The 11,064-nt window shown below is 37.1% G+C and overlaps 1 protein-coding gene across 2 annotated transcripts; it reads right to left on the minus strand.

Annotated features, from left to right (window-relative positions):
* Positions 1-291: 291 nt before the first annotated feature.
* LOC588499 (BRISC and BRCA1-A complex member 1) lies at positions 292-10,717 on the minus strand. 2 transcript variants are annotated; one of them, XM_030980073.1, is made up of 9 exons: positions 10,592-10,717; positions 9,438-9,593; positions 8,596-8,818; positions 6,910-6,968; positions 6,408-6,528; positions 5,686-5,795; positions 3,811-3,934; positions 2,155-2,241; positions 292-1,283 (listed from the first exon to the last, which is right to left on the minus strand). In XM_030980073.1, the coding sequence occupies exons 2-9, from the start codon at positions 9,560-9,562 to the stop codon at positions 1,116-1,118; spliced, it is 1,017 nt and encodes a 338-aa protein (XP_030835933.1). In that variant the 5' UTR covers positions 9,563-9,593; positions 10,592-10,717; the 3' UTR covers positions 292-1,115. The 2 variants fall into 2 exon arrangements, with proteins under 2 accessions (XP_030835933.1, XP_030835939.1); XM_030980079.1 differs by having other exon boundaries at positions 10,564-10,638.
* Positions 10,718-11,064: the final 347 nt, after the last annotated feature.

An 11,064-nucleotide genomic window follows, 5' to 3' on the forward strand; every position in this document is an offset into this window, starting at 1 on the left:
TGCGATTGCATTGTGAAAGAAACGTTGTGGAATCGATCAGAAAATGTTGATCAGCTAGCATATAAGTATTGGTGTGTACTGCAAGGTTCTGGAATCATCAAAATGATAAGAAATTTGGCCCAGACTTGGTAAAGTTACAAGCACTGTACACAGAAGGATGTATATGGGACTACGCACACGTGTGCGACTCGTGCATTATATCTATCAGGTCCAAATAGATATAATAATTTACCAAATATATCAATTAGTAGGCGGTTTCTCTGCAAAATTTGTATGATTACGAATTAGTCAAAACATATTCTTTTACATGATTGGTAATAAGAGCTTCAATTTCATTTTTTCAAAGGGGGGCGTTTCCAAAACTGGTCTTTACCTTCAAGGAACAATCCTCAAAAACCATCATCATAAAGGATGGCCTAAGCTGAGCTACTTGCTCTTCCCATCATGATCGTAAAAATGTCTTCTGTATCAAATTACTCCTCCAGGGTACCATGCAGCACAATGTCTGACCTATCATTTTTCTGTGTCCAGAAAACGAGGTGAACACCGTAAGTCTTCAGGTAGATCATCCATGGAAGTAGCACCTGCCTTCAAGGACAATCCTTAAGAAGCATCATCATCATCATGATTATGCAGCGAGATGGGAGTTAAGTCTTTGATGCTACTTGCTCTTTACCACAATGATCTTCTCCACCATGAAGGTATCTTAGGGAAGTCTAGCAATGTCTATCCTTGAGGACACCATGCAAAAAGAAAATGACCCATCATTCTTACGTGTTACGTGTCCAGAAAATATGAGGTGAACAACTACTGAGGTCTTCAAGTACATTGTAGGTGATCCATGGCATAAGCAACAGGTAAAATCCTTTACACACAATGCAGCAAAATGACCTGTCAATTGTTCCATATTCAGGGAATATGATATGAACACCTACTGACGTCTTCAGCTAGATGATCCCTGATAAAAGCATCAGGTTCAATCCTTGGACATCATGCTGCCAAAGGTCTTATCATTGTTCCATGTCCTGTAAATATCTGATGAACACCAACTAATGATCCATGGTGGAAGCAACAGGTTCAATCCTTTGTAGACACCATGCTGCCAAACGTCTTTCTCATTTGTCGGTGTCCAGGGAGTACAAAGCAAACACTTGTTCAGGTCTCTGAAGCGGGTGAGCCACCAGCGATGCCATCCTGTTGTAAAGATTGGTTGTGTTTCGTCCGACCTCATGGATGTAGGATGTATTGTTCTTGTCAAGGTCCAGGAAAACATCATAGATATCCTGCAAAGGTATAAACATTACCCCCAAAAAAGTATCAAATCAACATCATTGGTCACTCACAATCACATACATTCAACCCTGCCTTAGCAATCCCTGTACAGAAAGACCACCTATCTAAAAATACAATTTTTGTTTAATTGTAGGTTTTCCTTGAATAGTGTTTCTCATTGAAATGCATAATAATGGAATGAATACATAATGACCAACTGTCTATAAAGACCCCTTTTCTTTATCTCGCTTAATTTGTCTTTACAGGTTTTATTGTAATAAAAATTGTAGGAATTAAAAACTGTATATTTGGAACATGACCTACTACACAAAGCCAGCACATGAAGACAGTGCTGACTAGACCTTGGCAGTGCCATCTATAAACTCAGTTTTGGACCTCACATTCAGTCAGCAGCTACCTTATATGGTGCACAACTACAGATTCTTTGTGGGCCCACTAATTGAGCACATGCTACTGACCATGGAATCTGAGTTGGCCAAACTCTGTACATAGATTGCTCTGGAACTTGATAAGGTATTAAAGTGCTTATAACAAATTGAAATGTTATAACACCTACAAAATGGGAGCAAGATTTATGCCCTAACTGGTTAAAAGGTGGTGATAGGGAACTTTAATCTGCTTCAAATTTTATGAAAAGGACCACAATTTCACATAAAGTCTTGCACAAGAACAAGTATTTACAAAATTAAAGGGCCATGACAGAATTTACAATTAATAGTTTAACCATAAAGAAGCTCATGTGATTTGTTTTTTTGGATAAAAGACAATGGTGTAAGGAACTCAGAAATAGAATAAATGGGATACTTGTTTGATATGGGACCAAATCTCAAAGACTGTATAGCTGATTCTGAATAAATTTACCTTGCAGCAGTTTTCTTCGGACGGTGGTTCATGAAGATAAAACACATCAAAGAAGAAATATGGTGAGGCGGATAGCGCTACTTGAGCCTACACCAGGGGAAAAAAACAAAAAAAACATTTACACATCTTACAGAGTGGTTTGCTTATAAATCATAGTAAGTTAGTCTGTCATAAAATTACCTGCATGTGGTGGACAAATGAGCGTTCACGGTTTTGTTTTAAGTCTCATTCAAACTTCCAAATTTCTATGATTGTCCTAGCTGAGATAGGTTAAGTCTAGAGTTGCCATGAATGTTAGAAAATTGACTGCAAAGAAATAATTGCTAGAGCATGAGTCATTAAAGGTATAGACCAGTTTGGAAATGCCCCCCTCTCAAAAAATGAAATGGAAGCTCTCATTACCAATCATGTGAAAGATTATATTTTGACTAATACGTGATGATACAAATTTTGCCAGGAAACCGCCTACCGTATTTGCCGGCGTATAGGCCGCAGTATTTTTGGAAGAGAAAATATCAAAAAGTCGGGGTGCGGCCTATGCGGCGAAAGAGTAAAAAAAGTTTTTTTTTTTTTTTTTTTTTTTTTTTTTTTTTTTTTTTAGTTTCGATTTATGGCGCTATGCCTGGCAATGTCTCCCAGCTCAGTAATCAGTGTGTTGACTCACCACTCGGAAACTACAACAACACTAAAATTTGACTGTCATCTTGGTTTGAAAGTAATCTTTCTAATAGATCTCAATATGTAGTTTATAATAATAGTTCCTCAAATTATTTTCTATAACAAATGGTGTACCACAAGGTACACCACTGGTACCATAGGTACTTTATTGTTTTTAATTCACATTAATGATCTTACACATTCTTCTAAAAACGACATTGTTACTATTATTTGTGACAAGTTTACAAGCACAAATCAGCGCCTTTAACTGCACCTCGATGTTAAATGAAGGTCCTTCCACGCGTGGGTTTTCGGCAGCAAAACAACAACAACAAAAAACAACAAAAAAACGATTTTTTTTTTTTTTTTTTTTTTTTTTTTTTTTTTTTTTTTTTTTTTAAAATGTCAAAATCGGGGGTGCGGCCTATGCGGGGGTGCGGCCTTTACGCCGGCAAATACGGTAATAATTGATATATTTTGTAAATTATCATATCTATCCGGCCTGGACAGATATCGCATTGTCCCATATACATCCTTCTGTGTACAGTGCTCGAACTTTACCAAGACTGGGCCAAATTTCTTATCATTTTGATGATTCCAGAACCATGCAGTACACACCAATACTTATATGCTAGATGATCAACCTTTTCTGATTGATTCCACAAAGTTTCTTTCACAATGCAATCGCATGACCAGAACTGGTCTATAACTTTAAGCATACAAGTGTATTCAATATCTATTCACCAATCTACTTAAAATAATTTCAATTGAAGCTTTATAATGTCATATGGCATTATTGCAAAATATGGAAGCCACCATGCACTCCGCACAGTAGCACTTCATGGCGTCACATGCATTGGTCTCCTATTCCCCACCCCACAGACTCTACACACATACCTATATATGTGTGTGTGTGTGTGTGTGTGCCAATGAATGAGCGGTTTCTAAAACTAGATATGGCTGCTTCTACATATACAAAACAGTTACACCGGCACTCACCTCTCGGCCGTTGTCAAACTCGGGTATGAGAGCTGACCTTCCATAGAAAAACAGCGTTCTGACGATGTAAGGAGGAGGCAACACCTCGATGTCTTCAATCACTGGCAATTCTACTTTATGTACACTGTAGTAAAGAGAAGAAGATAGCATTAAGAATCTAGTTCCAGTCATTCCTTTATAAATGCCAAGAAGAATATTTTCTCAATGGTAAAGCAGTGTCTTCTTTTCCATCTTACATCTGACACATCTACTTAAAGGGATTGGGTATCTTTGCCTCAGATTCTAAACAAAATCCTGGATTTAGCTCATGCTACAATCATAATTATCAACCTTTAGGTCAGTCAGGAACCCCATGACCTTTACAAGCCGATCGCCTGTCTGATTATCAAGATATATATGATTGGAAATCAAAATTAATAAATTTTTATAACACCACAGTCTATTGGGAAAATGAGTATGGTAAAACCGGTCACTCAAAGACTTTTACTTTTTTGAGGTACTTTGTGATCATTTTGGACCGCCATTTTTTAAGGGCTTCAATAGTACAGCATATCACAGACACTGATAACACGTAGGGCCATGCATCTCAGATTTAAGATTGTTAAACGATGCCTTTAATGTACGCAATGAGCTTTCTAATTAGTGAAATGCCATAACTCATAACAGCTAAATGAAACAGTTCGTCACTACCCAAACGTGTACAAATTTGAATACATAACGATAATGGTTATTGACATTGAAATCAACTTCCAACATTTGGCATATTTTCTCAACTCCTGGGAAATTTTGGTTGTCAAAACTATTTTTCTATGTGTACTTTCCATCTTTATTGACATAGATATAGATATATTTTCTGGTATAGATATTCTTGGTTACCACACATATTTGGGGTTCTTAGCCAATCACTTTGTGCCCAGACCATGATTCCTCGACAGGAGCTTTTCCCAACTTCATTTTCTTGTAGATCCTCTTAAGAGCATTCTATTTTTACAAGTCAGAAACAAACTTTAAATTCTTAAAGAGCGTCCAACCATGCTCATATTGCACTCTTTCACAGAAAAGAAAATTGATTTTTGCCTTCACATTTTCAAGTTTTTATTTTATCTATCTATCTATCTATCTATCTATCTATCTATTTATCTATCTATCTATTTATTTATTTATTTATTTATTTATTTATTTATTCATTCATTCATTCCTTCCTTTCTTCCTTCATTCATTCATTTATTTATTTATTTATTTATTTTATTTCATTTTATTATATTTTTTATTATCATTATTATTATTATTATTATTATTATTACTATTATTATCTTCTTTTTTTTTTTTGAGGTGGGGGGGGGGGGAACACAGCATGTGTCCCCTTTGAACCCCACCCCCAGAGATGCCAACCTTCTTTAACAAAAAAAAGTATTCTTAAGAGCAAAAAACAGTATTTTTGAAAAAAATCTCTCAACTTAACATATCGCCCAATCGAGCAGCTTAAAAAACCCCGGCAGTACCACGTTTAAGTACCCGGATCGGAGCGCGACGTGCATACATTACATGTGGGTTGTTCGCAATGTGCGCAGTTTGGGGCCCGTATCACAATCCTGCGTGCATTGATTGAAGATGTAGGTGCATAATACACTTACGACACAAAGCCCATGATCAGAAATTAAGAAAAACGTCACTAAAAAAAAAAAAAAAAAAAAAAAAAAAAAAACGGTAACAAAACATACAAAAAACGTACTGCCGTATTCATACAAAAAAAACGGAACAAATACGGCAAAAACGGAACAGTTGTCATCTCTGCACCCCCATCTGCCACTGATGTGTCTTTCCATTCACTACCACAAATGAGTTTTAAATGTTGAAAGCCACTGCTCAACTTACATGGTTTCAAACAATGACGTCAGGTCACATGACTCACAATCCCGCGTCTCACTGGTCAGATCAAACATCACGTTGAGAAACTCCTCCACATCGGACGTGAAGTCTTGCAGCTTTTGAAAGCAGAAATAAAAATCAAAAATCAGGATGAAGAGGAGGAGAATGAAGTTATGTATGTAATCTTGACTATTCTTAAGGCATACAAAGGTTCAGGTTTACATGTTGGTGCTTATTTAATTTCTTACTAAAGCAGGGTTTTTCTGACAGTGACATTGTACTACCAAGATGCCTTGCATGAAATAACTGTTGTAGGGGTGATAGTGAGCACTAAAAAAAAGTATTTTTCCCCCCCTCAACCACGCCCCCCTTGAGTAAAAAAAGAAGAGGAGGATTTGGGGGTAAAAATGGCATCTAACAATATTCGCCCCCTTTTGAGTAAGAAACATTGGGAAATAAGAGGGAAGAATAGAGAAAATTAGGGGAAAATCTGGAAGAAGAAAGAAACAAAAATCTGGAAAATTTAAATCAGGTTTTTATCAGGCCTGTGATGACAAATTTACAACCAAATTATATAATTCAATGACTGATGACAAGTTTACAACCAAATTATATAATTCAATGACAGTTTGAACAGAATACAAAGAATTCAGTGCACCAACATTGTGCAACCTGTCTGATTTTTGAAAATGCCATTTTTTTAAAATGATCAATAAATGGAGACTTACCCATACTGCACTCTCCTGTAGCACCACCAATGCGAATTGGTGTCTGGGGTTGATGTTACTCTTGGTTCGTATAAACATACTCAGAGCCCGTTTTACCAGCTCAATGGGTAGATGTTTCGTCCTGTTAAAATGAAAGAGGGAATAATTGTATAACATGTACAGTATATGTAGTTCAGAATTATTTCCTTTTGAACTCTATGAATACATAAATTAATTAGATGTGATCTGTCTTTTTCCTTTCTATTCAAATGAATGATATACATGTATTGGTTTCATTTCAAGTAGTGAAATATGACCTTATAGTGAACAACTTATGATGGTTTTTTTAATGAAGTATACACAATTCAAAATATTAGGGCAGCATTTCATGAATCTTTTGCCGACATCCAAATTGAAGCAATTCATTTTTAATACACACGTTTCAAAGGGATGTCGGAAAACTTGTACTTATGACAGTTTTGTTGAACAATGCCCAGGACGTTATTCCTTTGTTTGTACTCACCCATCTCTCTGTAGAAAAGGCACTCTGTTGACTTCACTTGCAAGGTCTAAACAGATAATCTATGATGAGATGAATAAAACATTTCAATTAATTTCCATTCTTAAAACACATTTGAATATTTATAATTCCACGATATATATTCCCAAAAGGGTATTACGTAGATATTTCAAGTGTTTTTGTAATTTAAATCTCATGATAGCTCATTGTTAAGAACAAGTTTCCATCCTCTGGACTAACAAATAACTCCCCTGTGCTTCCAAAATTATTTGCAACTACCAGAGCACTCTTAAAATTAGTTTCATCTCTTTTAAAGCCCGTCTGCACTAGTTTGGCCAGGAAGGATTAGACCACCCATCATGGTCACTGACAGGTCTTTATCTCCAACTCAGCTCTCTATCAACATAAGGAAAAGAGGATCATGGGGGACCAACAGGCGCCGCTTAGGCATTGTTTTCTATATAGAGGGAGCAAGTAGCTACAAGTATTGCAGTGGGGCTTTAAACTGTTCACAAGTTTACTCCTTCCCAATGTATAACTACTGTACATGTCTGTTGGATTGTGTGTTGAAACATGTCTTTCCATTTCCTTTCTCCTTTTGTAATGCTCTGTCTTGTTCCTTTTGTCTTCATCTTAAAGGGATCCGGTAACTTTGCCTTAGATCCTTTAAAAAAATCCTTTAATTAGCTCATGCTGCAATGATAATTAATAGACCTTTAGGTTAATCAGGAACACCATGACTTTTACAAGCCGATCGTCTGTCAGATTATCAAGATATTTATGATTGAAAATCTAAATCAAACTTTGTGTTTGCCAAACGGGGAAAACGAGTATGGTAAAACCACTCACTCCCAAGGTTTTTACTTTTTTGAGGCACTTCTTGATATTTTGAAGTGCAATTTTTTTAGGGCTTCAATATAACAGCATATCACAGACACTGATAACGCATAGGGCCGTGCATCTCAGATATAACATTGTTAAACATATCCCTTTAAGCTCTTTTCGCTTCTTGCTCCCTCCTCCCACATAGCCTCTGCTCCCTCTCTCACTCTCCTCTTGACCTGTATATACAAACAATCTATATTTTCTCTGAACTCTTGACAGCCGGGAGCTTGGCCCTTCTCATAGGCCTGCCACTTCCCTTCCATTTTTGTTCATCTCTCTCGCTTGCCCCTATTTCACTCTCTTCTTGTTGCTCCTTCCCTCCCCTTATCTTTCCCTCTCCTCTTAATATCTAGACAGAACATCTCTTTCTATCTTAAATGTAGGCCACTTATCATGGGTGGTATTCGGGTAGCGCGTACTAAGTTAGCGCGCACTAAGTTAGTCCACACTTTTATGGAGTGCCTGTTGTCAACTCATTTATCCTGTACAGATTATTTTAATCCTTCAATGAAAAATCTCAAAAAAATTAATTTTGCAATGAAATGGGAAGAAAAAGATAATATGAGTATGAACTGAATTTCCAAAAAGTCTTTGGTAGATTATCTTTGTCATAAATATTGAAGGAGGAAGATGAAACCTAGCATTCCATAGAAGTGTGAACTAAAATTCTTGTTTAGTCTGGACTTAGTCCCGGCTTAACTTATGAGAATACCACCCAATGCCTCTACCATGCTCCCCGATTCCTCTCTCTCTCTTTCTCTCTCTCTCTCTCTCACCTTTCACTCTCTACAGAAAACCCCTTACTATTTTCTCTGGACAGTTGACTCCTGGTAACCTTGGTCCCTTCACAATACTCCTATCACCGTCTTCATCACTGGCCCCTGCCTCCGTCTCCGAAGGACCCCTTGACCTGAACTCTGACCTCCCGGCCTGGCTGGTCGTTCTCTTGGGCGGGGGCGGGGTCGGCCCCGTCTGGGCTTCGTCTGCACTGTCTGCTTGCAGCCCACTGCTGCTGGCCTGATCAATCCTGGAAAAGAATGAAACAAGATTTTAATAACATCAGCGACAGAACAATTGGTTACTGACACATCAAATTAATGAAGTTGTTCTACAAAAAAACAATTTCAAATTAAATCATAATCACATTGATTAATTTACACTAAAAAGGCCAGCAGGACATATCTACATTTGGGTCATCATTACATCATTTCATCAGTTGGTGCTCCCATGGTGAAGTCAACCATACAGCTCTCCACTCAGCAGACAACAAACAGATTGTTTTGTACATACCCTGTATATGTATACTCAGTTGTAACTGTTTTCAAAATGTGTGGACCCATTGAAATAAACTTCTGTTTGAAGGGTAATCAGCCCCTTATGTAGACATTAAAATGGAAATGGTAAACAAGACCCCTCCCCCTCCCCCTCCTCGGATCCTCCTCCTCCTTCTTCTTCTTATCATTATCATAAGTAATTTTCCATCAGCTGCACCACCATAATCCCTAACTTTCTTTTTAAAAGATCATGAATTTGGAGTGACAAATACAATGCAACAACATTGACATTAACACTGATAAACAATCCAACAATAAACAAAGAAAAAACAACAAGCAAACAAGCAAGCAAACAAAATAGTAAACACTTACACAACCTCTGAAGCATTGTCTGGTTCCTGTCTGTCTCTGACATGATCAATGTTTCCTGTATTCTCATCATAAACATCAAAATTCTCTCCAGATTCAGCTGGCATTTCTTCTCCTTCTTTCTCCATTTTATCCTTTTAGGTCCGTCTCAGGTCAAAACTGATAATGAAAAGCACCAATAAAAAAGTGGAGTGTCTTAATAATAACCTAACGTTAGATTAGGAGTTATAATGATAAAAATAAAACATAGACTAACAACAAATAAGGAAGAAAAAAAAAACCACTACTAATCAAATGAATCAATATTCTCATTTCTCGGTCACATCATGTGTCTAAAGACTAGCACATTATACGCAATGCATGAAAGCTCCTTCCAAAATGATGCAGCTAAACCGCGACGTTAGTTTAATATGATCTGATTCTGAAGATGTGAAGCCGTAAAGTGTAATACGCTCATGTCATATTTCTGCATGTTTTTATGTTAACACAGTCATCAATGACTATGTGAAAGTTAGCATGCAGTTACCATTCATTTACAAACCGCAGCAGCTTTTTGAGGCGATTTACTGTGCCTTACCTAAACAAGCCGGCTTTGGTCGTGCTAATAAATTGGCCTTTCAAAAAATAAGGAAATCAAAAATACAACATTAGACCTAGACTAGTCTAGGTCTAGAATAGATCTAGAGGTCTATGTGACGTCACGTTGAATTAATCATTAACAGTTTGAGTTTTACTTTGCCCAATAAAATATAAAATACCTAATTAAGATTAAAAATGATTATGTGAAAAGGAATTAGTTACAAGGGCGGTGTTACTTATAAGCCGTCTAGAGCGCACTGTATGCCTATACCGGAAATTTTAGACAAGAACTCGGGTCTTGCCCCACTGCATTACAATCACCGGTTCAGCGAGGACAACGTCCCCCAAACCTCCGGGCACAGAGCATGCTCACCACGGTGGTAGCCCATACAAACCACGCCCAATTTCCACCATAGAAAAGAACGTTATTAGCTGCCATCACACACAGAAATTATTATTTTACAATAAAATTATCGAAATTACACTTGTACTTCATACACAGGTAAACATAATATCACATACCTGTACAATTTAAACACTTTTCACTTACTCGAAAAAAGAAAGAAAGGGGAACTCACCCGCATCAGATTCTGTGTATGGTAGCGGTTTCGGTAAAAGTAAATGGGAAAAAGCTTCTCGCAGCATTATCCAATCTCGATTCTCGATGTGTCCCGACTCTAGGCCCGAATTCACAAAGGAGGTTTGTCGACAAACCTTGGTTTTCGTGCGTCATATGACGCCTTTTTACGCGTTTTTTTTTTTTTTTTTTTACAAACCTGGCTTGTAAAAACGCGTCAAACAAAGGTTTGTCGACAAACCTCCTTTGTAAATTCGGGCCTTAGAGTTTTCTTTTCTGGCAAAATGTTTACATGTGCTTCCATATGTCTACTCCCTGATAAATTCATATCTAATAATTTTTGTATGAGTAAATTTGATGCAGAATTTCATTCTTTGACGGGATTCAACCTTCATTGAATATCTTTATTTCTTTTTTGTTTGTTGCTCTCTTTCACTTCATATCAAATCTCTCCACAACTCTTCTTCCTTCCAA

This window comes from Strongylocentrotus purpuratus, unplaced genomic scaffold, assembly GCF_000002235.5.
Source record: "Strongylocentrotus purpuratus isolate Spur 01 unplaced genomic scaffold, Spur_5.0 spur5_contig_817, whole genome shotgun sequence".
Classification (NCBI taxonomy): Eukaryota; Metazoa; Echinodermata; class Echinoidea; order Camarodonta; family Strongylocentrotidae; genus Strongylocentrotus; species Strongylocentrotus purpuratus.